At 43.2% G+C, this 25,960-nt stretch overlaps 3 protein-coding genes across 11 annotated transcripts in view; 1 reads left to right on the top strand and 2 right to left on the bottom strand.

Moving 5' to 3' along the window:
- The window catches only part of SLC38A6 (solute carrier family 38 member 6), a 50,352-nt gene extending 34,304 nt beyond the window's left edge, over nt 1-16,048 (bottom strand). Inside the window, exons 1-4 of one of the 4 annotated variants that reach the window (XM_055801994.1) lie at nt 14,902-16,048; nt 5,463-5,584; nt 4,630-4,703; nt 347-399 (exon numbers count right to left, since the gene is read on the bottom strand). In XM_055801994.1, coding sequence (XP_055657969.1) covers nt 347-399; nt 4,630-4,703; nt 5,463-5,536 — 201 coding nt within the window. In that variant the 5' untranslated portion in view covers nt 5,537-5,584; nt 14,902-16,048. Of the gene's footprint in view, nt 1-346; nt 400-4,629; nt 4,704-5,462; nt 5,585-6,280; nt 6,483-14,901 lie in introns of those variants that run through there. The other 3 variants (XM_055801984.1, XM_055801991.1, XM_055802001.1) reach the window with 3 other exon arrangements.
- On the top strand, nt 6,511-13,618 carry TRMT5 (tRNA methyltransferase 5). 3 transcript variants are annotated; one of them, XM_055801968.1, is made up of 5 exons: nt 6,511-6,635; nt 8,342-8,991; nt 9,407-9,531; nt 11,071-11,725; nt 12,702-13,611. In XM_055801968.1, the coding sequence occupies exons 1-5, from the start codon at nt 6,631-6,633 to the stop codon at nt 12,764-12,766; spliced, it is 1,500 nt and encodes a 499-aa protein (XP_055657943.1). In that variant the 5' UTR covers nt 6,511-6,630; the 3' UTR covers nt 12,767-13,611. The 3 variants fall into 3 exon arrangements, with proteins under 3 accessions (XP_055657943.1, XP_027648856.1, XP_005241862.1); XM_027793055.2 differs by lacking the exon at nt 6,511-6,635 and adding an exon at nt 6,649-7,301 and having other exon boundaries at nt 12,702-13,610; XM_005241805.4 differs by lacking the exon at nt 6,511-6,635 and having other exon boundaries at nt 7,324-8,991; nt 12,702-13,618.
- Nucleotides 16,049-16,204: 156 nt separating the features above from the next.
- Nucleotides 16,205-25,960, bottom strand: part of MNAT1 (MNAT1 component of CDK activating kinase) — a 124,703-nt gene continuing 114,947 nt past the window's right edge. For 3 of the 4 annotated variants that reach the window (XM_027793060.2, XM_055802008.1, XM_055802033.1), the window contains one exon: nt 16,205-16,695. In XM_027793060.2, coding sequence (XP_027648861.1) covers nt 16,575-16,695 — 121 coding nt within the window. In that variant the 3' untranslated portion in view covers nt 16,205-16,574. The remainder of the gene's footprint in view (nt 16,696-25,960) is intronic. The other variant, XM_055802015.1, reaches the window with a different exon arrangement.

Here is a 25,960-nt window from a genome sequence, read left to right as displayed (position 1 = left end):
ACAAACACTTATCTTAGATCTCTCTTAAATGCTAGAACACCAACAGTAAAACTTGCCTTTCTCTGAACCGTTTACAGCAGAAGTACGACAGGACTCTTAACAAACCTGAAACAGATTGCTGAGCCGACTTGACAACAATGCCAGTGAACATGTATTTGTACATAACACTAAAAAAAATGAACACACTGACAGGAAAGTATCACAAAATCTTGCATTTAAGGAACATCTACTTTACAGTTAATTAAAGTTTAGGCTTCCACAGACTAGACACACTAACTGAAACGTAACAGATGTTATGTCAGAAGCATGAGATCAAGAAGAAAAACACACGGTCAAAAATACTCACCTTTCCAGTTGATCCAAATGCAAACAGGCCAAGGTCTTCATAAGAAGTGACAGCTGTTAGTAAGAACAATAAAAAAAAAACCCAAAACAGAAAAAAGCTGAAATATTTATACCTTTATACCTTTAAAATCACTTGAAAGCTCTAGCTTTGCCTTTTTTCCCTTTTTAAATGAACATAATTCAGGACAGAATTTAAAAAAAAAAGGAGTATTTTATAGTATTTTTTATTTACAAAATAGCTTTTATATACACCTGTACTTCTGCTACAAAATACAGATATATGCTCAACCATTCAGAAACGCTCCAGAAACTCAATTTTAATATTAAAAATAGTAGTATTTTTTTTAATAATAATACATTAATGGCAAATTGCCTTCTCCCAAAGATTTTTCCAAGTAATATTATAGATGAAGAATTCTGAAGTAGCTTCAACGATTTAGTATCAGATATCCCCACATTTAATTTGTGAAGAGAATACACTTCTTTTTTTAATGAAGATAAAAGAATCCATTTTCATCTTTCTATGAATATATACATCAATCACCATCTTACCAGCAGTTAAAAATTCAGCACTATTTATTTTCAAGACAGCTGAAGGTAAACTCCTTCCTGGGATGAAATCTATTATTAAAAAAACCCAAAACCAAAACACACTCAAGCAAAACAAAACAAAAATCCTGCCCTTACCTGCACCTGACTTACATAATCACATTAAAATAGCCTGTGGTTTCCTGTATGCTTTTGTTGAGTTTTAGATGAAGCTCACTTCTAATATTGCTGGTAATTCAAACCAATCCCTTCTCATAAAGAAGGAAGTCATATTAAAGTCTTTCATTGTTGCTCTGTATTTTGTTATTAGAAACTCAAGCAATATCAAAAAGATTAAAGTTTTCTGAGAAATACCACTCACTTTCTCCATATATAATAAAACGGTCTGCAGTTGTAAATGCCTCAAAGGGCAAAAACAATCTCAAAACCCACGTAATTTTATTGTCACACCGCTTGCTTTCTCTTCCTTGGTTCTACTTGGTGCACTACTGGTTCGACTCCTGTCACATCTTAATTTAGGGCCCAGCCCTGCGATTTGAGCTGCTGGGGGCAGACCTTCACACCTGAGTGAAGTCCCACTGAAGTAAATGGAAGGAGACATGGGAGACAGGCGATTTATAGAGATCAAATGACAGGACTGGAGCCTCTGACTGCCAACTGCCCAAGCTCAGGCAGTTTTATTTCACTAAAGTTCTGCACACAATCAGATCAATATTCCAGGGGGGGGCGGGAAGGAAAAAAATAAAAAAATCCCCCACATTTCCATTACATTTTTCATATGATCTTCTCAAGGGCAATGTTTCCTGTTCTGCTCTACTAGGGACATCAGTATGCTGTAACAACATCAGCTCTCGGCATAAACCTGGATTAATCTCTTACAACTGCTATTACACTGACACAAGTTATATACAGATATAATTAAAACCAGCAGTAAATCTTACTAGATTTTACCCTGTATTTTTCATAGATTTCTATTTATAAAATTGTTGATCGCAAAAAAAAATAATTTTAGAAGACCATTTACAATGGCATAAAAAACCCAGAACCAAAACACAGTAAAATGTTAAACATATTTAGCAGAGTTGGTTTTACCACATGGGAACAAATACACAACACACACATATGAGGAGTTACCAACAAAGAGAACAAAACTTTCCACACAATTCCAAAACAGCAATATGAAACCTTAAGAATATTTTCTGTAGTAACTCTTGTCTCTGTAATCAATTTAGCCCTGTGAATACTGGGAAGTCCTAATACTCAAGACTACTTTTGCAATTTCAAGAATATATAGAAGAAAATACTAAGAACAATTGATATAAAGATAAGTTCTGCCTGTGGTTTGATTTCTGTTACATTATTAACATTAAATGGAAATCATCCGTTTAAATGCAAAATGAAATTGGCAAGTATAGTAGGAGCAATACTTATGACCAACTCATAAAATGAAAAGAAAAACAAGCCACTAAACTTCAAAGTACATCCCACATAAATTTCCAATTCCTCTGCTTTACAGAGTAAGCTTAGCCTTTTGTCAGCCTCATCTCCAAAAAAACATAGGTCGTACTAAACACCAGGAGAAAACATTGTCTAAACTAACGCAAATCTTAACACCTGACATGAGGAAATATTGTGGGGTTTTTTGCCAAGCCTTTTGGTCTACACAAATAATTTGATTTTGTCGAAGTCCAGACCAACATAATTTAAAAGTTGAAGACACTTCTTTATTTTTAAATTACAAATGAAATACCTGTGCTTAATAAATCCTGGTCTGTCTTTAGAAAGGAATATTGGAACTTTCTCTCCAGAAGGTATTTTATAGATCAGCTCTTTCCTAAGATTACTTTAATGATTTGAATACCTGAATGAGTAGTTTACAAACACTTTCACAGGTTTTTCTTCTTCTGCCTTTAAATTTTTCTAGCTCATCTTTTAATAAAAAAACTAAAATTTCTTTCCAATTCATTGCAATGGATTAAGCTTAAAACTGTAACATGGTTCACAAGTGCATGTAGGTTTTATCAAGAAAAATGTTCAATTATCTGCTTTGGAAGCAAACGTACACAGACTTTACTTTGTTGAGGCACAACAGGTCATATTTCTCACTTTTAAAAGGCAACATTCCAAGGAAAAACCTGGAATTTAATTACTTCAATAATTTACAAGAATTATAGAAAATATAATCAGAGAGAAATCTTACTTTTAAAAAAATTGAAACAGAAAGCCGTAAATCCAGCAAACATTTCTAGACATAGTTCTGGTGCTTGTACTACCTGTCAGCATTAGGCGATAACTAATTATTAACTGTAAAGTGCTGGTTTCAGACAAGAGAAATACTTAGTCCTGTCACTTCAGTGGTATTCCTTGCTGTCAGTTGTGCGTATTTTAAAAAATGCGTTCTCAAGGTGGACTGCTGCCTTTGGTCAATAACTGAGGAATGAAACCATTCCCGTATATTGGGTCTAAGTTCCTAACAACAAAACTTTTCTTACTTCTAAAAGTTTAAAACCTTAGTTTTCCCCTCTCAATAGCAGTTCTTTTGCAAGGATCTCTTTGATTGTTATTCAGCCAGATAACAACATAATACCACTTAGTGTCTATGCAATACAGAACTTTTCAGCTTCAAGTAACAGGCAAACAAAGATCAAATTACTTCAAGTTCCCCCTTTTTTTTGCTTCTTTACAGCTACTTATTTCAGGTTCTGGTTCCTTTATAACAAGCAGAGCTCCAAGAGGAGAAAGAAATTACCACAGACTTAGTCCCAGATCACCAAGCAGCCAACAGTATCAATCATAAAAGTAACCCTACCTCTGAAGAATATTTTTTAAGAATGTATGAAGAAGATCGCTCAACAGGTGAAGACAGGAGCAGCAGATCTAAGAAGAATCAGGAAGCAATCATCTGAGACCAAAGCTAGCTACAGAAAACAAAGCCAGTAAGGAAAGAAGTGGAAGCTTTCTCCCACCACCTTTGAAAAGAGAGGAAAACAGATGAGAGGGAAACAATAACCAGGTGACTGAAAGAGATGGAGATTTCTGGCTATAACTGGTATCTTTGTGTATGATAAGTCAAGAAAATAGTCAGTTGTTTCAGTATCAATTAAAAGAAACAAAATAAAAACATTAGCAGATTAGATTGCAGATACTAGAATCTACTGTTTGAACATTCTCAAAGCAGTGTAATTTTGAAGGACTGCAACGTGACTACTCATTCAGTGTCAAAAAAGCTGTAAACACCTACATCTATAAAGTGCCACAAGAATTACAATATTCCACTACGATTACAACACCTGAAAGGTATCCCTTTCAAACCATAAAGAAAATATGTATTACAAGTAGAAGATTCAGTGTCTGCTATTTTATTGCTATTAAGCCTTCACTGAAGGCAACCACACACACTGAAGTAGCACAGCTCAGCCAGCACCAAAATAATTTTGCTACAGAAATACAGGATCTATCTTTTTGGAAAGATGAAAGAGGCATTTTGAAAAAATTAAAGCTGAAAATCTAGAAACTGGTCAGTCTGGCACTGACTTTTCATAAGAAGTTTCCAAACTGTATTTTTAAATGGCAAATAGTAATCATTAAAAATGTTAACTATTTCAACATCAGTGAACCACACACAGCTATCTGTTTACATGCTGTTAATTATAGTAATTATACTGGGTCATGTCTTTGTGATATAGGTGAGGAAGTATTTCAGAGATCACTGTTAGTCAAGTCCTCTTCACTTACCAGTCTGGGTGCACATACTGAGCAGAAGAAATACAGAGTAAGTCGCAAGGCTGGCAACAATCAGCAGCAAGATACTAAAGAACACAAAATACTCAGTTACAGCACTTTTACAGTACCATACACAATCTATCTTTCAGAACGCTACTTTTGCAAGAAGTAAGCTACCACAAGACAATTTCCTCATTTTTATGGCTTGTATCTGCAGACTATGGTTCATATGGTCTCTGACCTTCCCAATACTTGAAGTTCCGCTTCTTCTTACATTGTTCATCAAAGCAGATTGTATACTACAGAGTAAAGGCCTGATATATGAATTACAAAGAGGATATAAACACAGGAGTTTGTATACATACACACAGACAAATATGCATCTTCTAATGAAATAAATCTAATGCTTAGAAAATGGTAAAAATAACATTTCTGATGACCTTGGCCCTGTTATCCATAGGTCAGCATGTACAACATGCAGAAGTGCAAACAAAAGCACAAGTGGATTCACATTTTTCAGTAACGCAGCCATCCTACTCTAGAAGGCCCATTACTGGAACTAAAGGAGATAGCAGTTTGGGAATGTAAATTTCAGTCTATTAGGAGTAATGGCCAAAAACTTGCCACCATGTGGCAATTTAATGCAATATCTGGGCAGTACTTACGTTAGGCCAGATTTGGATGACTAAACCAGAGAAGGAAGATCTTATTCAACAATGCTGAAAAGCACAAGCTATTTATTTCTTCCTCAGCTTTTGCACAGGAGTCTTAGTAATCAATTTTTGTTCCATTTAAAGCTACAAGCTGAGTTTAAAAATAGGTGTACGTAAAAACCAAAAACTTACCTAAACCCCATGATCCCTGTGTTGGCCATAGCATAGGATAAGCCAAGTATCCCACTTCCCATGATGGCATTCATTAAATTAAATACTGAGAAACCAAAGGAAGAACCACGACTAGGAGGATTCTGTAAAAAGGGCAGAACAAAGTACAGTTAGTGCAAGAGGTGTCTTGGTCTTTCACAGGCGGAAATTGAAGGGAGGGGGAGACAGTCAACTTTTCCTTCCCTCATTAGTAAATCTCTTTTCTCGTTCTATGCCCACGCAAGCCCTCGTGCACACACAATCACACGACGCTGCCCCGTAAGGATCTCAAGACGCCTACAACTCTGAGTACAGGGATAGCAGAGTGCAGCCAGCGAGCGGCTAGATGCAAAGAAGCAAGCAGCCCCCGGCCCTCGGAGGGGCGAGCAGCTGGGCAAATGGCAGCGGTTCAGCAGTCGAGGACCGAAACGGGCCAGAAGCGGCACCAGGACCAGCTGTTCAGCTTCAGGGGCCCGGCGCTGCCCCACGCCCCCCAGCCCCCGCCCGGACCCTCCCGCCGCCCTCGCCAGGTACCACCCCCCGGGCGCCGTCCCGCACGGAGCCACCCCGCAGCGCCCGCCCTCCGCCGAGCTCCATCCACCCGCCCGACCTTCGAGCCCGAGGCCCCGCGCCCCGCCGCACTTCTCCTCACAACCGAGCGCGGCCGGGGCAGCCAACCCCGCAAGCTCCCGCCCCGGGAGCCGCCGCGCCGCGGGCCCGCGCTGGGGGAAAGCGCGGGAAGCCGAGTCCGCCCCGCGCTGCAGCCCCCTCAGGGCGCTCCCCTCCCCGCCGCCCCTCACACGCACGCTGCCCGGCGGCGGCGGCAGCAGCGGGGCGGACTCCCCGTCCTCGTCTGCCTCCTCCTCCTCCTCCTGCTGCTGCTGCTGCTCGCGGGCGGACAGGTACCAGCCCCGCTCGGCCAGGAGCCGCCCGGTCCCCCGCTGCGCCGGCGCCATGGCACCGCGCGCCCCGCCGCCTCGCCTCGCCTCGCCTCTGAGGGGAACGCCGCCGGGGGGCGGGGCCGCGGGGCCGTGGAGGGGGCGGGGCTGGAGCGGCTGCCCCGCCCTCCCGCTCGGCGCGGCCACACGGAGCGGCGCGGCGGCGCGGCGTCACGGAGCGTTGGTGACGTGCGAGGCCGCCGGCGCTCGGCATGAGGTGAGGGCTGGGGGGCTGGGGGGCCGGTAGCTGTAGCAACGGGGTGGCTCCGGCTGCGGCCTGCGTGCGGGGCGGCCCAGCCCCGCAGCCCCCGGCCCCGCAGCCCCCGGGCGGGCCCGCTCACCTCCGGCCAGCGGCGGGCGGCCCAGGCTGCGGCGGGCCTGCCTGAGGCGGCGGCTGCCAGCGGGGCTCCCCTCAGGGGCGGGCGGTGAGGCCCCCGCCACGGATCCCCCCGGCGACGGTCCCTTCCCCGGGTGAGGCCTGACCGGCGCCTCCCCGGCCCGCCCGGGGGTGCGTGCGCGGTGCCTGGTGTTGCTGGGGGAGCTGGGCCGAGCCGCAGCCCCCGGCCCTTGATTCACCTCAGGTCACTGAGGGATGAACGGGGCAAGCGGGGATGTCGGTCGGGAGGAAAGGCAGGCCTGCCCTGGGCACTTGGGAAAGATGCCGGCCCTCACGGCAGCGTGGCGGCGGTGACCTCCCACCGGACCCGGCGTGGGGCTCGCCTGGGACCGAGAAGCCTGCGCGAACTAGGCCCGCAGTTTCCAGCTAGAAGGGGAATACCTAAGAAAAACACCGGGGTGCACTGGCCTCTGGATGAAGGATTTCTCCTCTCTAGCAGATGTGAAGAATGTGATGTTTATTTTTTGAGTCAGCAGGGAAAAGGAGGTGTGCTTTGCCAAAAGCTTGGCTCAGGGAAATGCACTGGCTGGGAGATGCAGGGAGTCCCAGCAAGGAGCTGGGATTTGTGGGGGAGGGAGGATGGGAGCGGTGGCAGCTTTGCTAGGGCTCGGATGTAGCATCTTTTATTAAGAAGAGACTGCATGGCTCGTTGTGCTGAAGGAGGGCAGTGGCCTGTACGTTGGAGTGCAGATGTCTGAGGCAGGCAAAAGAGCTGGTTTCCTTTCAGAGCTAGTTTGCACCTTTCCTATCAACCCCCAGTCTTAAAACAAACATCCCAAGAAGTCAGGAGAAATGTCAGCCTCAAGCACTACCTAATCATTGGTTCCTGCCTAGGAGCGGCCAATGCAGAGTCAGGAAATTTGCGCCCCATTGAGACTGTCTCTACTCAGGGAAATCATGTAGACAGAGAAGCATAAAGCTACTTTTCAAGTCCCTATCCTATGAATGAACTGTGGAGAGGGGTTCAGTCGCTTGAGCAGACATTAGTAATGCTTCCTCGTTCCTTTACGGGAATTCTGCATTTAATTCATGGTGTTTCTGGCATACAGCTCATGGAGCAAAGATGCTACAGTGTGTAACACCTTACCGCTGGGGTACAGGAGGCAGAAATTGCTGAAGAGTGATTATGACTGCTATTGCTAATAACCGTTTTCTAGCAACCACTGCTTGGTGATTAATTTTATCAGAGACAGAAGGGATCCAACAGTAGGATCAAGACAATAGAAAACTCCATTTGGCTTACTGGGATTAATACCACTTTTATTAGAACAAAGAGAGGTCATTGGTTTTTCGGCAGGAGGGGATTATCTCACTGCTTAAAGTTAGTGTTTAAGTCAAAAAATACATTTGCAAAAGGACAGAAATTTGTAGTACGTAATTCATAACAAAGGCCTTTAGTAAACTGTTGTGAATTGTTTCATACAGATGGAAATTCTAGTTTAAGAGAACAGCAAATCCATGTGATTTGCAGCCTTTTTAATGGAATGATTACATAACGTCTATAAAATGAATAATTTTTCTTCTAGGACTTTATGGAGATTTGGATACTCTGCCAGACTACTGAAAACTAATCATTTTAGGACAGCTGCATTAAATACATCATTTCCAGCAGTTTGGATTCTATCAGCACAATATTCTGGCAGAATACCTGGTCTCTTTTTAGTAGTTAAAAAAAATAGGTTTTTTACAATGCCTGAAACCGTGGAGGATAAAGCTAATCTAGAACTGTATTCACCACATCCTGAAGTGCGTGGGATGACACTACTCGACAGAGAAGCTTTTAAAAGGACAGTCGTTGTTCCAGTTCTTAAAGTCAAGAAAGAAATTGTAAATACTGTGCTGAAGTCTTTAAAACATACGGTACTACAGCGTCCTGGTCTAAAGCGAGTGGCTGAGGATCCAGAAGATGGGGACAGTAGACTTGTTATTCTGGATCCTCATAAAATACCAGGATTCTCGTTGGGAGAATCGGAGCAAGAGATATTAAAAGAGCTTAATGTTTGTCCTGAGGTGTCCAAGTATAACTTGGAGCTGACTTACGAGAATTTCAAGTCGGAAGAGATCCTACGAGCAGTCCTTCCTGAAGGTCAAGAAGTCACCTCTGGATTTAGCCGTGTTGGTCACATAGCTCATTTGAATCTTAGAGATCATCAGCTACCGTACAGACATTTGATTGGTAGGTAAAATGACTCTTCTCAGAAAAGTAATTAATGTAGTTTGTATATTGCTTAAAAGATATTTCAACAATTATTCTACTGATAAATTATTATTTGTACAAAATAAACTTTTGAGCACTATTCATTGCTTTATATTTTGACTTTAAATAGCTTTGTGCAGATGGTGTAGCTGTGCACAAAAGGCACAGTTGCCTCCTCTTACAGTAACTGGTCTCACTTCACTGAGCATTGGGTCAGGGTAAAGTATGCACCTTAGAAAGATGTCACATCTGCAACTGTGAATTATTAGAGGAGGGTTATTCTAATATGTGCTTACTTTTGTTAATTTCACAGTAAGCAGCAATGTTTGTGTCTCTTGTAGAACATCAAAGGTTGTCGTCCTTTAACCGGAATAACTTTTGCCCTCTCTTTCAGGCCAGGTTATAATTGACAAGAATCCAGGAATCACCTGTGTAGTGAATAAAACCAATATTATTGACAGCACATACAGAAATTTTCAAATGGAAGTGCTCGCTGGAGAGGGCAACCTGATAACCAAGGTACAGGGTGTTTTCCCCTTTTATTTTAAATTTAATAAGCTGAAACTCAAAGGCATCTACTGGAAAGATGTGATGAGGAGACAGTATTGCGACCATTCCTTTGCACAGGGCCCTTCCTGATACCTGTTTTACAGTGTAAGAGTCAGCATTTAGTTCTACATTCATTTGTCATGGTCTGCCAAGAGCAAACTCACAACCATAGGGATTGTGAAGATACATATTCTTTCAAGTTCATAGCCTAGATTTTAATTATATGTAAAAGCAGTGAAGTAAAGGTTTCTTACAGGGATACTAATTACAAACTTGTAGCAGGGGACGTTTCTGGCTCTAAAGCCAAAACACTTCGTGGTTTTGAGCTAAGAAAATGCTGTTTCTTAATTTCACCAAGCCTAGCACAGTGGCTGGTACAGAATGTAAGGCTGTGTTTTTAAATCTCACTGGCTTTGCAGCTTAGGCAAGATTTTGCCTATGGCTTTTTTCCTTTTCTGTCAGCAGCAAGACAGACCTCATCTCTCCTCTGTTTTGACATTTTTCAGGTGTAAAGCACTATGTAACTGCCAAGTATTCTTCGTGTAGGGTTTCTTGTCTTTAGCTGGAAACTTGGCCACTGGTTCGACCAAAAAATATTTTTCCTAACTGTTAGTAGCTTTATACTTTTAGAAAACATTAGAGTACTAAATAAAAAGTTGAGTAGTGTGGTAGAACATCTTGTACGTGCACAGATAAGGCATTTGAATTGACAAGGCAGAAGTGACAATCAAATATTACGCAGATGGTATTAGCTCATTGAGCATACATCTAGCATACCACTGAGCTGCATACTGAGGAGTGCAGATACACACTGCAGCATGTTTCTTGCTGGCAAAGTAAATGATGCAGTGATTTGGATCTGCAGTTACTTACTTCAGTCACACAATTCAAGTGGGGTGCAAAGTATTATCTCGCATCCCGTTCTCATCTGAATAAATACTCTTTCTTTTTAGGTCTGTTCTTAAGATAGTGGTCATCCCAAAGTTTGGGTTTGGATTAGTTTCCAGACTCTTGTCACCTTGAGAGATAAAATACAGTATTTTTTTCAAACTGCAGAATTCAAGGCTCCCAGTTGCTTTGAATTTGTCTGGCTGTTGCCATTCTTGCGCTGTATCATTTTCAGACGCTTATTTACTATGTGGCCTCTGCTAAGGAGGGCTTGAGCCATCTTCCCAAGATCTGCTTTCAATAAAGGAGTTGTCAGCCAGCCACAAAGCTCTTGAAAAGCCTCAGATATTTTTTTTTTACGGTCATTTTAAGTTTCTGCTTTATTTCCACCGGGTGATTGAGAGATGCATAAGCCAGCCACCTGGATTGACAGTTGGAACATTCCTTATAGCTATTTCTGATGAGTAGGTCTGTTTATGCAAGATTCATGGGACAAATGTCAATGTAGACATTACTTTTTGATAAAGCACCTTGGGTTTTAGCTGTCTTAATTACTGATAATGCTTAAACATGCCTGGAATTTGAACACATGAGGCTTAAGCAAGTGTTTTGGACTTTCAGGTCAAAGAAAATAATATTGCATATGAATTGGACTTTTCTAAAGTCTACTGGAACCCACGTCTTTCCACAGAACACAGCCGCATTGTTGAGCTTTTAAAGCCCAGTGATGTCCTTTTCGATGTCTTTGCTGGGATCGGACCTTTTGCTATTCCAGCAGCAAAGAAAAAATGCCACGTATTTGCAAATGATCTCAATCCTGAATCCTACAACTGGCTCCTGCACAACTGCAAACTAAACAAAGTAGACAACAAAATAAAAGCGTTCAATATGGATGGCAGGGACTTCCTCCTGGGGCCAGTAAGAGAAGAACTAAGTAAAGAGCTCCCACTTCTGAAAGAAGAACCGAAAACCTCTTTTCATATAGTCATGAATTTGCCAGCTTTGGCTATTGAATTTCTAGATGTTTTCAGGCATCTCTTAGTTGGAGAGCCGTGCAGCACTGCTGGCCTTCCCATGGTGCACTGCTACGGTTTCTCCAAACATGGTGACCCAGCCAAAGATATTCAAGAACGAGCTGAAGCTTCGCTGGGAACCTCCCTGGATGGACGCTGTTCTACTCACCTAGTTAGAAATGTTGCACCGAACAAGGAGATGCTGTGCATTAGTTTCCAGATTCCAGCAGATGTGCTGTACAAGAGGCCCTGCCCTGATGAAGGTAAGGAACGAGCCTCCTGCGTGGTGCTTGGATTACAGACTACACCTTTTACTGCCTCGGGCTGGTCCCACCTTGTCAGCCCTGTGGGCCACTCCAGCCATGTGACAGCAATTCTGTGTTTGGTTGTGAGCTCAGAGGTGGCTGACAGGACTGAGCGCCTGCACGTGTGCAGCAGCTGTGCAGGGCTTCATGCGCTCTGGGTAACAGCGGTCTGCTCCTCTGATCCCAGCATGAGCCTCCACAGAAAAAGTGGACTGGATAGGATCATCCCACAGGCCATAGACCAGGCCTTCATGCCTCAGATTGCATACTGGGGGAGGATGGGGTATCTGACGCCAAGCACACATTTCTGTTCACTAAATACGTAAGAACTGGAGCTTCGTTTTCACCCAGGGTAGAGCAGCATACTTCCAAGTGGCTGATCCCAGTTCTAACCTTCTCCCTTATGCTTGCATGGACTTAGATTAAGTCTGGAGTCACTACATCAGCAGAACTGGGTTCTGTACAATTTAATTGAGAAACAGGTATCCTCAGAGATCTTTAATGCCAAATATATATATATATATTACACAATTGGTCATTTATTTCTTGAAGTACTCATAGAAGCTAGTTTGTGATTTTGGACTTTCTGCTGCCTGATGGGGGAGGAGACAGGAGAAGCTTTCAGTCTGCAGTTACACGGGCTGGAGGAACAAAGATTTTGATAAAGTTTTAATGCCATGAATCTTATTTTTGCGCTGTTGTTGGGTAGCACCGAGATGTAGGTCAAAGTGTAGCTCAGTACAGGTTTTTTGAAAGTCTTTTTTGGCATTTAGTAAAGACCCCCCCCATTACTGCTGTAAGTTTTCATTTGTGACTGTTAATCCTGATTTTAACTCTCATCTCTTCCTGTTAAATCCTGTGGTACGCGGCTTGTGGTTTAGTTCAGTCTGGTTACTGTACATTACATAGCTTACTTTTTCTAACTTTCTTCCAGGAAGACCAGCCTCTAAACGCCTGCGTGCCAGCAAAGATTCTTCTGAAGAAAAGTTGCTGAGCTGAAGACTTCAAGAGTTATGGCAACTACCTTAGTAGTTTGCGTAAGGTATACTTAGGTTACCTCTGGTTTACCCCATGAATTATTTGAAGCATACCTGTGTTGCCCATCTCAGGTGCCAAGATGTGATGTGTGTTGCAGCTTTCCTTTGTCAGCCTTGATTCCTGCATTTACCTTTTTTTAACTGTGAGATCGATAGGCAGATTAAAATTGTTGTTACTAAAAAGAATTAAACTTTGCTTTTTTGTAACAAATGTGTTTTGGTACTTTTTTGCTCTCTATTTTTTCAAACTCCATGATAACTCGGTGACACAGATTAGGATAGATTTTGCCATGTCATTTTGATACTGGGCGGTTTGTGGTGAGATAGATTTTTGTATTTTGTCAATTCTAGCAAGATGACTTCGTAATAACTTGTGCATTGGATTCTCCCTAACAAATGATTTTGGTGTTTAAGACTATTGGATTACTGTTAGCAGATGCACAAACAGCTCTCGTGTAAGCAAGGTAACCTTTCAAAAACTTCACCCAAGATACAAAAAGGCCCAAATAGCCATATATACTTGTTCCTAGGCTTTTGAGTAATAAATGCTTTTTAACACTGAGATTTAGTTGGGGATTAGTTGACTTCTAACTTAAGTGTTTGCCCACCATTAAAGCAGGAAGTACTGAAGGCCATTTGCACATTTGCAGATGAAGTACATGCTTGCATTGAAGCGCTAGACTGAAAACCAGTACCCGGCTGAACAGTCCTGTCTTGAGACTGCGTCCCCCTGTGGCTTTTGTGCCTCTGCTGCCTCGCAGCTTTCCCCCTACCTCTCTGACTGCTCCTCTGCTGCAGTCCCTGGATGATCCCTCTGACTGGCTGCTTGTATTCTGCAGGGATTTGAAAAGCCTCTGTCTCTGGTTTCTCTTTCTTGCCCATCCAAACTATTGTTGGGCAATGTCAACCACAAATAGTTTATTTGGACAGAGAACTCGGATCACCCTGTTGGTTTCAGCTATCTTACTTCAGTCCAAGTTCAGAGCTCACGCCTGGCCACTCAGTTACCAGATGTCTCTTACCCTCCCTGGCTCTGCTGCTGTGGCTCCATCACTGGGGCCTGCAACCTGATGTCTTGGTTCTCACCCAAACAACTGCTAAGGCCTGTGGATTTGTTTTGCTCACAGCTCTGTGTGACAGCCCTTCCCTTGGCTTACACGGCCAGTGCTTTTGAGCAAGCCTTCACAGCTTGGTACCACTGGATCGCTTTTATCAAACCAGGGGGAAAAAAAAATCATCATGACTCACTTGTACTATCTGGAAAGCTGCTGTGCAGATTACCTCCCTGGCCTGCTGCTCCAGCCCGAGCATTCCCCCACTGGCCTTTAAAATGGTATCTCAACAGCTTTAACCTATTTGTCCTCACCATCAGTGACAGGCACATCGTATCCTCTCCCTACCAGTCACTGCTCTTCTAAGAGCAAGTGCTGGACTCTTGCCTCCAGCCTTTGATGCTATCTGCTGTCTGTTACATTCTCTAACACCACTGTGTGCTTCCCTACCGCTGCCCTGCGGATTTCCCATAAACATTCAAAAGCTGCTCTTGTTCTTCAGAGCCCTCCCTAAACACTGCTGTAGTGCTAAGGCCCCTGACCGTTCTGGAATGATCCATGCTAACACACCTGCGTACTGCCAGAGGCCGCAGGTCCCTTTGTACTCATTGCCTCAGTCCAAATTCAGGGCTTCTTGGCCCTACTGCACTAACAGAGACCTGGCTGCGATCACCGTTTCTGTGTTATGCAAGTCAACTACCTAACTCTGATTTTCAGCATGTGACTTGCATATCGCAGGGCAGGGAAGTTCTTAGCTCTTACAAGTTTTGCTCACTTACGGGTAGCAGTATAACTTTAGATGCAAGTCAACAGATCATATGCAGCTACTGCAGTAACCGGGGGGGTTCTGTATTTTTCTGTGCAATTGCCACTTCTGCGTATAACCCTTCCACATGAAATAGCAAACAACAGCCAACATACACACAAGTTACATAAGCATATTTAAATCATCTGTATTAATAGGCATATGCAGTTCTGCATTCATTAGCACAACAATCTGAGGCTTTACAAACCGAAAACGAAGCAGGTCATCGGTGAGGTGTACCTTACTGGGTGAGCCCGAAATAGTGAAGACTCCCCTGGCTGCTGCTACTTCCTGCCAGGGTCCCGAGCTGAATCCCAGGAGGACCGCTGCTATTGCTGCTATCGCATCTGGGAACAGAGGAGAGGCTGTCAGCCATCTGTGACGGAGGAAGGAACTCCCACAGCTTCTGGCTGCTAGAGAAACCGTCAGCTAAGCCCTGGTGGCAGCCTTCTACTATGAGCGAGGGAAGGGACAAATAAAGGGCACCTGAGAGGGCAGGAGGAAGGACGCCAGGTGGGAAGCAGCACTCGTCTCGGGGCTGAACTACCACACAAGTGCGAGTGTATGAGTGGCCTCTCACATGCGCCACGCGGCTGAGCCTTACAACACCCAGTGATGGGCTTTCTGTCTGCAGCCAGGCCACCTGCCCCTGGCAGGGAGCAGTACTCCACAGGCTACAATCTTTTCTACACCTGTGCCTCGTGCATAATATTACCTGCCAGCAACTATTCTGGGCACAAACAGCAGGGTTTCAGGGAAAAGGCAATGGAGATGTTGGTGCCTCCCTCCCCTTAATAAAGGAAGCATCAAGTCTGGAATAGAGCTTACTCTTTATTACAACACAGAAAAAATACATTCACTTAATACACTTCCCAGAGCAGCATTCCAACAGCTATTAAGGGATGACCCATAAAACGGGGGTCCCGGCTTTACTGCAGAGGCGCTCGCTGTCCTGAGCAGTTTCCAGTCTCCTGCAGTTCATACACACCCGTGGCAAAGGCCAGTTCGGCTGCAGGAAGCCCATCTCGGCCACGTTAGTCCACGTTCCACTACAGGGAAAGGGGAAGAAATCTGTAAAAGCAGTAGATCAAGTGGCAAGGGTCATCCCAAGAGCCAGGCAAAGGGATGTTCCTGCCAAAAGAAGCTCCTGAACGCACGACAGAAAAGTTGCGGACAGAGCTAAACAGGGAAGAAAACCAAACCCAATTTTGACTACTTTAATGACCCAGCCTTTTATCAAGGCTTCCTAAATTGCTTCTAAAGGAACTCAGTTGAAAGACATTCAGCTAAAGATTTGTTTTCCAGGCAAAGGTAAGAACCAAGTGACATCCGGAAGGATCCTGCATAAGAGTTGTGTCAGCATAGTTTCAGGGTTTCTCATCTCATCCAGCTGGCAGGAGGAAAAACCCACTTGTCCAAACTGGGGAAACTAGTTTTATGGGAAGAAAGTGTAGGCTTGAATATTGACACTAAATGTTATAATCAAAATGGCATTTAAATGCTTGTGCAAATAAAACCCTGCAATAAGAGTAAAACCACAAACTTTAATAAAAAAGTCTGGCTTTATTTAGAAAAAATTTACAAGTGTGTTTCTTTAAACCTCAAACATACACAGCTGAGTTATTCACATCTTCCATTAGATGTGGCTTATTGCTTCAGCCTCCCTCAGCAAAGTGCCACATGACTAACGAGTTTCCCCCTCCACAAAAATGTATCTACAATTTTACAAAGCTCTCGTGCAGATTTTTTTTTTTCCTTTCCCCCTTTAACACTTAAACACAGCTGGTTTTACGCAGAAAAGTGACTGCAACTTAGCCATTATGCAGATGGCAGCAATTTTACCCAACCTTTGCTGGTTTGATTTGCTTCTCTCTCCATTCGGTGTCCCGTGACTAAGGGCTAATGCGCACTGGCTAACTGGGGTGCCAGAAAAGACCACTGAAAGCATCCTGTAAGGCTCGGTGACAAGCAAGGGAAGAAGTGTAGCCCCCAGCCAGATCCTGCGGAGAGGCGGCTCGTACATGGTTGAGATACCTGAAACAAGGAAAAGCATTATTTCAGAACAGAAATAAACAGGTCGAACACCTGCTAGTCCACAGTACAGTGAGGTTGAGGTTACTTTTTGGGAGAAAGCAAGGAAGGGGAGCTGCCTACTGCCAGCCACCAGTATGAAACTTCCCTTAGTTAAAGCAATGATGATGCCGATGCACCTTCAGACAAGCTGCCCAACACACACACTGAAAAAGCTCAGCTCTTTGCAATAGGTTGCGCAGCGTTAAGTACACTCCCTGGTTTGTATTTTCTGTGCTAGCTCTGGGGGGAGGGTTGCATCCTCCCCCCCCTTTGGTAGTTCCTTCTAAGACAATGACGATGACAGCAGAAGCTCTCCTGCACTCCCGCTGGAATCGGGGAGTTTCAGCTCTGTCCCATTACTGCTGGGCACTCCCCAGAGCCAACTGTGCCAGTTGCTCTGATGACAACAGGGATGAACGTTCTGCTCTCGGGCCTATCTGTATCTGGAATAAGTCCACCGACACCAGGGAATTAGATCTGTAGGAGGCTGTCATCAACATTTTGGCTAAAGAAGCCTCTAAACTTCACCATTAATTAAGCACCATCACTCATTTGCAGAGCCATCTAATTTTAAACCAAACCAGCCAGACTGATCAGTTGACATTGAAACATGCTACCTACACTGGCACTGCCCCAAACTCTTGGCTCCCCTAGCTCCTTCCAAGGGCTCCAACCCAGCCACGCACGCTGAGAGCTCCCAGTAAAGGTGTCTGCTCAGGGCGGCTTGAATGGGTTTCATTCAGTGCTGTGACCCTATAGTTCTTGCAGCCCACATAAGACAGACCCAAGACTAGATTCTCAGCTAGTTTTATACCAAAACCCCATCAAATACAATGACAGAGGCAGGCTGTAGCACTATCGGCACAATGTCAGTCTCAAATTCTGAACACCAGATAAAATACCATAAACGAGAACTGCTTTTCAGTGGCCACGTAAGCCACTGAGCTTCAGCTAGCTGTTTTGATTCATCGCTTGGTACGTGTTGCTCCTGGGAAGGTTGAGTCATTCCACCTCTGGCTTGGCAATTCAAGCATAAACTTGCAAAATGCATACAGCCTTTTATAATGTTATCCTGAGAAACCTAAAACAGCTGCACTTTTGGCAGGAAAATACAGGACCACCAGTAAAATATCCAAAACAGTTGCATCTTTTAATTTATGACTGTACACTGTTTCCATAAAGAGTATATAAAACAGGTCAGATTTTATAGGTAAGACATAATAAACAGTCGTACCCATCGATGCCATAAACGTGTAGAAAAAGAGGTTACTTAGAAATGATTAATTAGTTTTAGAACTGCATTTCTTACACCTAATAACTACAATGCACAGACATGAGCAACGTTTCTGAGTGATTGTCGGTGAGATGCTGAAGGTGACAGACCAAATTTGCCTCCAGGGGCTAAGCTGAGATGAGCTCTGCTGCTTTGCACCAACTTGTGACATAGTCCGGGCCTCACTGCTGGGCGCTGGTTCCCATCACCACGGGCGCAGACATTAGGGCACAAATGCTTTTAATAGCATTTGGTCCACAGAGAATCTACAAACACAGCAAAGCTGGTCCCACCTCTTCATTCGCAAGGGAAGATGGTTTGCAAAGAGCTCCTGTTTCATGGGACAATCCATTTAACGGATTTAAAAAACCATAATTTACCTTTCTTGCTATTTGTCCCTTAATATCTCATCCTTCCCAAAGGCCTCTTACAGCTGCTGTGGGGAACAGGAGCTCATTCCCCCAGCCAGGAACAACAAAGGGATACTGACAACAACAAATAATTTCCTTCAAAACGCTGGTGTGAAACTACTTCCATCCTCCAAACTGGAAAGTCTTATACAAATCAATTCCCATCTCAGATTTCACTTCTATTGTGTTTATTTCATTGCACAAACTTCATTTTCCACTCATGCATGAAACAGTCCAGAGAAAATAGAGGATTATTTTACATTTCTATATTAACAAAGGTTGGTTGTGTGTTTTTCATTACTTATCTTTTTTTCCCTTATGTATCACTACAAGGAGAGAGGCAGCGTCTACTGTTTCCCTTTTTTTTTTTTTTTTTTTAGGTCATCTGAAATTGGGACATTAGTTTCATAAGACAACCTGATTTACAGCTATTACAGCTGACTATTTATAGTCAGTTGGTATGTGATCTTTGAAGTAATACGAAATCATTGTCAAAAAGGCTCAGACCAACTTTTACTATGGCAACCTGCATTAATTCTCCTTACTCCTGTGAAACAAGCACGACACGCTGCTGGCTGTCAAGTGAGGTCTTTATTTTCTTGTTAAGTATCTAAACTTACTGCTCTTGACCCATTTAATTACTGTGGTACACCAGGCAACTGCAAAGAATCTGCCACACTGAAGCCACACAATGAGAAGCGAATGTTTCACCGGCTTTTCCACACTGATCCCCATCTGTGCTGTTTGAATCTGGCCGTGCCCTTCACAGGAGAATCTCTCTGAACTGGATTCCTGGGGTTTCTGGCAGAGGTCAGCACATCTTTTCATGTACACCTTTATAACAGCAGCAGGAAGAAGCGCTTGCCAAGTTTTATTTCCAAAAAGTCAAGCTCCATTAGGTCTTAGGACCTGGAGGTAATTGCTCTCACTAGTTAGCAAATTCCAGCACACTAGGTCTGTTTTTCATAGGTTTATTTTAAGTACCTGTAAATCTTATAAGCAGAAACCAGGAAAAAGAGGTTTGCTTTTTCTGGTGCACGGTTTTTTAACGTAACTTGTTTTTACTGAGGGCAGACTAAACTCTGGAGTTAAAAAAAGCCTGCACTATTACTTTTAGAGCAGGGCTAAAGGGCTGTGTGTTCTCTGCCTCACGGTTTCACACTTCCCAGCCACCGTAATGCCTAGGCTCTACCCAAACAAGCCCCCTTTCCTTAGCTGCTGCCATTGGATGTTGATCTTCCCCATTAACCTTTCACATCAGTTAAAACACATCGTATTTTGTTCTTCATGAGCCTTCAGGGGGCTCATTCCTGACCTTTAGTTTCTCATCACCATTGGGCGGGGGGAGTGTGTGCGTGTGCGTGTGTGTGTGCGTGTGTGTGTGTAGGGTAAGCCTCCTGTTTTCAAGGAAAGAAGTGTAATTCACACTTGGTGCTGAAGTTCAGAATCAAGCCAGTCATTCCTGGGGGCAGGTTTCCTTCATGTTTTCTCTTTCCCGAAGGCTGTGTCACCAGCACTTCATCAGGAATGACTGGGACTGCTGGGGAACTAGGCAGCAGCACTCAGTTCCCCATGCCTTTCCACCCCCTGCACCACTTGGCACTGCCGTTTCTAAGGGCCAGAGGACCCAACAACAGCTCATCAGCCCGTAACATCCAAGACCGTTGGCAAATGTCCCCTCACTGCTTAATAGGGCAGTCTCTCTTCAGAGACACTCAGGAAAGACTTCAGAAACAATCAGAGCAGATGGAGAAACAGCATAATCAAACCAGGAAAAAAGAAAAAAAAGGAAAGAAAAGAAAAATAAAAAGAAAAAACAACCCACCCCCAACAAACACCCCAAAACATCCAACCAACAAGCCACAAAAACTCCCACAGTACTTCCCCCCCCACACCCAACTGAAAGGATCAGTTCTCGGGATGAATTCGCGCAACCTTCCCCCATCTACCCAAGATAAATACACTTGCACCGGTGTTTCTGCAGATGAATCATTGGAGGTACATGTGGAGCACTGTGTATTTGGCACACAGATTTTACTTTTTTTTTGATCTATTAGGTATTTTATGGGGGTGAAGAAAAGAAAAATCATTCACAAGTTGTTTGACAGAAAAAAAAAAGATAATGTAATTCTATTCCACAGAATAGATTTACTGCTCATCTGATTATCTGCAGTATCCAAGACAGAAAGTAATGGGGCAGACATTAGATCTGGGAAATTTTCCAGATTCATCATTTAAATAATAAATAGTGGTTGCATGAAAGCAAGCAAAATACTCCAGTCTGGAAAGCTGTGTAAAGCATTAGTAACACAGCAGCATATGCTGCATTCCTGAATCTTTCTGGAGACTGTGTTTTCATTAGATTTACCAAGTCTCTAAGACGATCTATCAATGCATTATTTGCAGTATTCTTGGCAGAGAACTGGATCTTATCAGACAAGAAGGGCACGTAAGAAACTGGGTTTCCTCTGGCCTGTTTTCTGTTGAGGAATGTGTAGCCTCGGTTACTCTAAGCCCCCAACCAGGCACAAACTGAGCTCTTCCACTCAACTCTGGTTTTGTCTGAACCAATTCTACCACACAGTTGGTCCATGCAGCCAAAGCAGAATTTGTTTGTAAAATGCATAGAGTTCATTGCTGTTCTTTGTTAAATAGACCTGTTAAATTCAGAATCAGACTTCGCTAGGCGTTATTCAGATATGATATGGCTCTCCACATCTCTGAGACTGTGATGTCTAAGGCAGGACAAAAGCACACGACCACATAAAGCTGGTACTCAGAAAAATCCAGAATAGCAGTTCATCCTTCCACAGACCGGCTACAAATCTGATCCCAAGTCCTCAAAAGTCAAAAAGCAACCTTTCACCTCGTTTAGCAGACACTCTTTGGGCATAATTGTTGTATTTAGACCTCAACAAACAAACCAGCTATTATTGGTGTTGGTAATTCCTGCTGAACACCAGCCAGCACAGCCAGTTCCAACACATAATGCAACTTTACCACCACCATGAACTCAAGGGCTGCTCACGAGCCCAACTCAACACCTCTGGCAGGCCTTGCACCGTGCCAGAGGTCACGCTTCCAGCCCTGACAGCAGCAAGGCACCTACCATCAGCCACGCATCTCCTCTGCCCTCCAAGACAACAAGGATTAAGTAGGAAAAATCTATTTAAGAGTTGAATGGGGAAAACTGTTCCCTGGAAAGGAATAGGTCCACGGCTGCCTCAAGGAACCAAGATGTCATTTGGTTGATAAATACAGCACAATAGTATTAATTACTTTCATTTGAATGTGATCAGGAAGCAAAAAAAATAACAATAAAAAGGACAACAAATGATTGCAGTGTAGGGTTTGCTGCAAGCACCTGCAAACAAGCAGGCAGCTACCCAATGTAATAGCTGGGGAGTGTGTGTGTGTGTGTGTTTATTGGGGTTTTTTTAATGCCTCTAGACATTATGCCTCTGTGCATACAATTGCAGCAATCAATGTGAATGTCAAAAAAACTGCTAAGCATGACGAGGTCTAAATAAGACAGATTCCAAGGCAGACAGAAAAAGAATATATTTTTAACCAGATTATGTCACCTGTTAGTCTTGCAGCACAAGACCAAATCCAGCCCACAGTGCAGAGGTACAAGGAAAAGTCACTCTAAACACAATACAGTTTTGGCTACTGAACAATCTTGCTAAAGACAAGAGCTACCATAATCAACACCCTTGACGCCCCAGCAATCCCACCTGCAGACAGCATATTGACCAGTTCAGGTTTGGCTTAGTAAGGTCTACTTTTGTTATTAACACTGTTTAGCTACGCTAGTTTTCCGAGGGCTTAGTGAGCAGAAATTGCTCACCAAGGTGTAAGATGAGTGCCAGACCCCAACCTTTTCCATACCACAAACTTGCTCAGCCCATTTCACATACCCGTGGCCCAAAAAACTGCCACAGAACTGTCACTTAGCACGATTTGCAGAGCTGTGCCCAGAGTTCCTCTCATTCAAACCAGCATGTGATCAGGTGTAGAAGCTTACAGCGTGCTTGTAAAACCACCACCTATGCCTCCAATGCAGGACACACCAGAGTGATTAGCTTATTTGGGGCTGAAGCTGTCAGAGCTGACTGCTGAATGCACAGCTGGTACTACGAGCAAACTCTCTGGTTCCAAGGGACTTTACCTTCAATGACATTTCCAGGGACTCACTTGAATTGCTTGGAAATAAACATACCTACACTTAGCTGATGTTTGAGTATTTTTCCCCCTCTTACTTCAGAGGAAAGCTTCAACCAGCTTTCCAATAAGCAGAAGTTAGTCTTCTAAACTCTTCACAATGAGATGCCTACTGACTAATGGGTCTCTATCACAGTGAAGATTTAAGAAAAAACTTCTTAATTGGGAGTTTGAGCTCATAGCTCCTAGGACTTTTATTTCTCAGGTTAGGTCTTCTAAGTGAAGAACTTTGTTCTACCAGAAATCTAAATGAAGAACTTTGTTCTAACAGAAATAACTTTTCCCAGTAGGAAAGCCAAGAAACCGCCAATCCACCAAATCAATAAAAGAAATCTAGCACCTCAGTGATTCTTTTCAGCCCCTTCCATCAGCTTCTTCTAAATAGCAATTTGTTTCAAATGCTGTCAGAGTTCCTCTGGGCAGGAGTACACCTCAACTGCGTGTGGCAAAACAAAGTTCTTTAAAACAAAACAGGTCTGCCACAGCACACCTCAGCTAAGATTCAGAGGTCTGCTACTGGACACTGAAGGAGGAAAAAAAAAGCCTAGAATATTATTAATAATATTAGCCATGAAACAGCTGTTGCTGATAAACTCAGCTCTGACTCCAAAGGTAGAAATCAGTAATGAGTTATTTCTCCTTCTTTCCCCCCATTACTCTTCTCCCTCATATGAAAGGTCAAACATTTCAGATCCTGGCAGCCCAAAGCCACACATGTCCTGCTGCAACAGCAACCCAGCAGCATCTCGAGGTTTCAGCAGCTTCGCTCCTTACCATTCAGCTACTGCAGTGACCAATAAAAGAATCTCTGGAGTGTCTAACATTAACACTAAGGCACATTTATTTCATGTTTCACATAAACTGTTTCCTCTTTGAATGATGAAACACATATATAAACTGCAAGGTACATGTAATTATGCATATCAGAGATTTTATTGCAAATTACCTATGACATTGGTGAGTACAGTTGTGAACCCTGCAGCAAAAAAATCTCTAAATGCAACAACACAAAGTCAAAGAAGCCATCCTTGTTGCAGGGGGGGACAGGGACAGAATCAAATTTTCCCATACTGCTTTCCCTGAAAACTTCCTCTTTTTGTGATGAAATCCAGACTCCAGAGAGCAAACATTTCCACTGAAAAGCCAATACACAGGGGGATGGAATGGAGGGAAATTTTCTTCTGACAGCTATCTCAAAATACATCTTCAGTGCTCCTAAGTGAATGTGTCATAAAAAACCCAACTAGTGGTAAAAAAAGTTCAAAGTAAGAAAACTTTTAGAGAGCACCTGGTTCTCCAGCATTTTCCGAGCCCTGCAATTCTACTGCTGTCTAGTTTTTAAAAAGATGTGAGACCAGAATCAGGTATTCACATTTATTTAACACAGAGAAAAACATTTGCATTTGGAGTAACTGAGAAGCAAATACTATTGCCTAAACATATGATAAAAAAGCATGGAGAAATTAATATCAAAGAACAAGGAGAAATGCCTTCTGCTCCACAGAAACAGTCTGATATAATTTTAAAAGAAATAGATGTTTTAAAGTGTAAAGACGACAAATTAGTAAGGGAAAGGGTTTTACAGAATAAAGGAAGCTTTGTATTACTCTGACCTAATATGCATTTTCTGCCTTTTCCATGCCACAGGCTAAATGCCAGTCCTGGGATGCCACTTGCAGACTGTTCGTACAGGTTTCTGCAGGTACTGCCGCAACAACTTTTAGACAACTCCAGTCCCACCCCCAGGTTCCTATCCGAGGAAGGCACCAGCCTTGACACAATTATTTCATGCAGGAAAAGACTATAGACTCAAAATACTACGGACTATAGACTTAGAGACTATCAACTTAAAGCACTGTAGACTACAGACATAAAAGACTACAGACTTAAAGCATTCTGAAATGGGACATAAACCCCTTAAATGGTGCAAGCGGACCTATACCCATCTTCAAAGGAACTGCAAATTCAATTATACCAGTACAATATGTCAAAAATGTTAACAACTTAAATAAACCTCCTCTTTCCACCAAGGTGTTATGCAAGCTAGAGATTTACATTCAACAAGAATTTGTGTGTGTAAATCCAATGCATGTTTGATAAACACATTTTACAACTCATGTAAGCCCAGAATTCACAATGGCTGTCTGCATATTTCTTTTGCTAACAATCAAATGCTTCGTCTAATCAGGTTCTCTTAACATTTGACCAGGCAGCATCGCTTCAGATGAGGTGTAACAGTTTCAACCTTAGAAATGTAAATACCAGTGCAAGGGAGCAGCCATGCCTGTCTTTGCAGTAGATTCAGTGATCTGAGCTAATGCAGGAAATCTCAAATGCACTTTCAAAAGTTAAGACAATGAAAGAGGTGATATTGTTTTGTTCATGCTTTGGTTACAAAAAAAGAAAAAAAAAAAGAAAACCCTGAAGCTGCTAGAGTATGCCATAATCCCCAACAGGCAAGCTTCAGAGAAGGGAGGCACATTCTCAGCTGGTGTAAGTCAACACAGTTCATAGATTTCTGTGCTGTTTCAGGGCAGATTCAAAACAATTATCTGAAAGTTCTCATTTTAGCACGCGACTGCCTGTTTTAAAATAAAAATGGGAAATAGAAAGCAGAACCTGCAAACACAATAATCCTCTGCAAGCAAAGGAAAACCAAAAGCTACACAATTTCATTTTGTTCATGTGTTTCAACTCTATAAAGGATATTTTATAGAAGTTCCATGCTGACTTTTCCGTCCTCAGTTTTTGGGGGGCTTCCTCACATCCCACTTTCCTCCCAGTAATATATTTATTTAGTCGTTGTACTGGCTCCACACGTCAGTCAAGAACCATCACTGATTGCGGTGTGTAAACAGTTTGCTTCTTGCTGCTAACCACTATCTCAGCACCACACATTCCTGCCGGCATTCCAGATACCATTTCCAAAATATACACAACCACTATCATTTGGATGATTGTTTGTTGGTGTGGGGCTTTTTTTTTTTCCCTTCAAACTGAAAGGATTCCTGCTTAAACTCATTCCCAAATAGCTGCTTGAATTCATTATCCCTGTGTACTTAGCTGGTAACAAAAGGTTAATGTTTATTTCTAGAAACCTTGCTCATAGGAAGCCTTCCTTCAGTGCAAGTGACTTCCGTGCCTCGCGCCTCTGCAAGCAGAGAGGCTGGGAGAGCTCTTGGATGAGCAGGGGCACCTGGTCCCCCATTTGTCATCTTCCTGAGGTCACCCACCAGCTGTCCGTCCTCTCAACACCCAGCCCCGCCACCGTGGGTGAAGGCATTCTCCCTCGCTCAGGTTTCCAGGTCTGAACTTCCAG

This window comes from Falco peregrinus, chromosome 1 (genome assembly GCF_023634155.1).
Source record: "Falco peregrinus isolate bFalPer1 chromosome 1, bFalPer1.pri, whole genome shotgun sequence".
In the NCBI taxonomy this organism is placed as follows: domain Eukaryota; kingdom Metazoa; phylum Chordata; class Aves; order Falconiformes; family Falconidae; genus Falco; species Falco peregrinus.
Note: the sequence above shows the minus strand (reverse complement) of the source record. Positions and strands in the feature narration are given on the sequence as shown.

Coding starts and splice junctions, on each gene's coding strand:
- TRMT5 (XM_005241805.4), top strand. CDS start 8,322: ATGAATAATTTTTCTTCTAGGACTTTATGGAGATTTGGATACTCTGCC. Junction 8,992..9,406: donor ACCGTACAGACATTTGATTG/GTAGGTAAAATG, acceptor CCTCTCTTTCAG/GCCAGGTTATAATTGACAAG. Junction 9,532..11,070: donor AGGGCAACCTGATAACCAAG/GTACAGGGTGTT, acceptor TTGGACTTTCAG/GTCAAAGAAAATAATATTGC.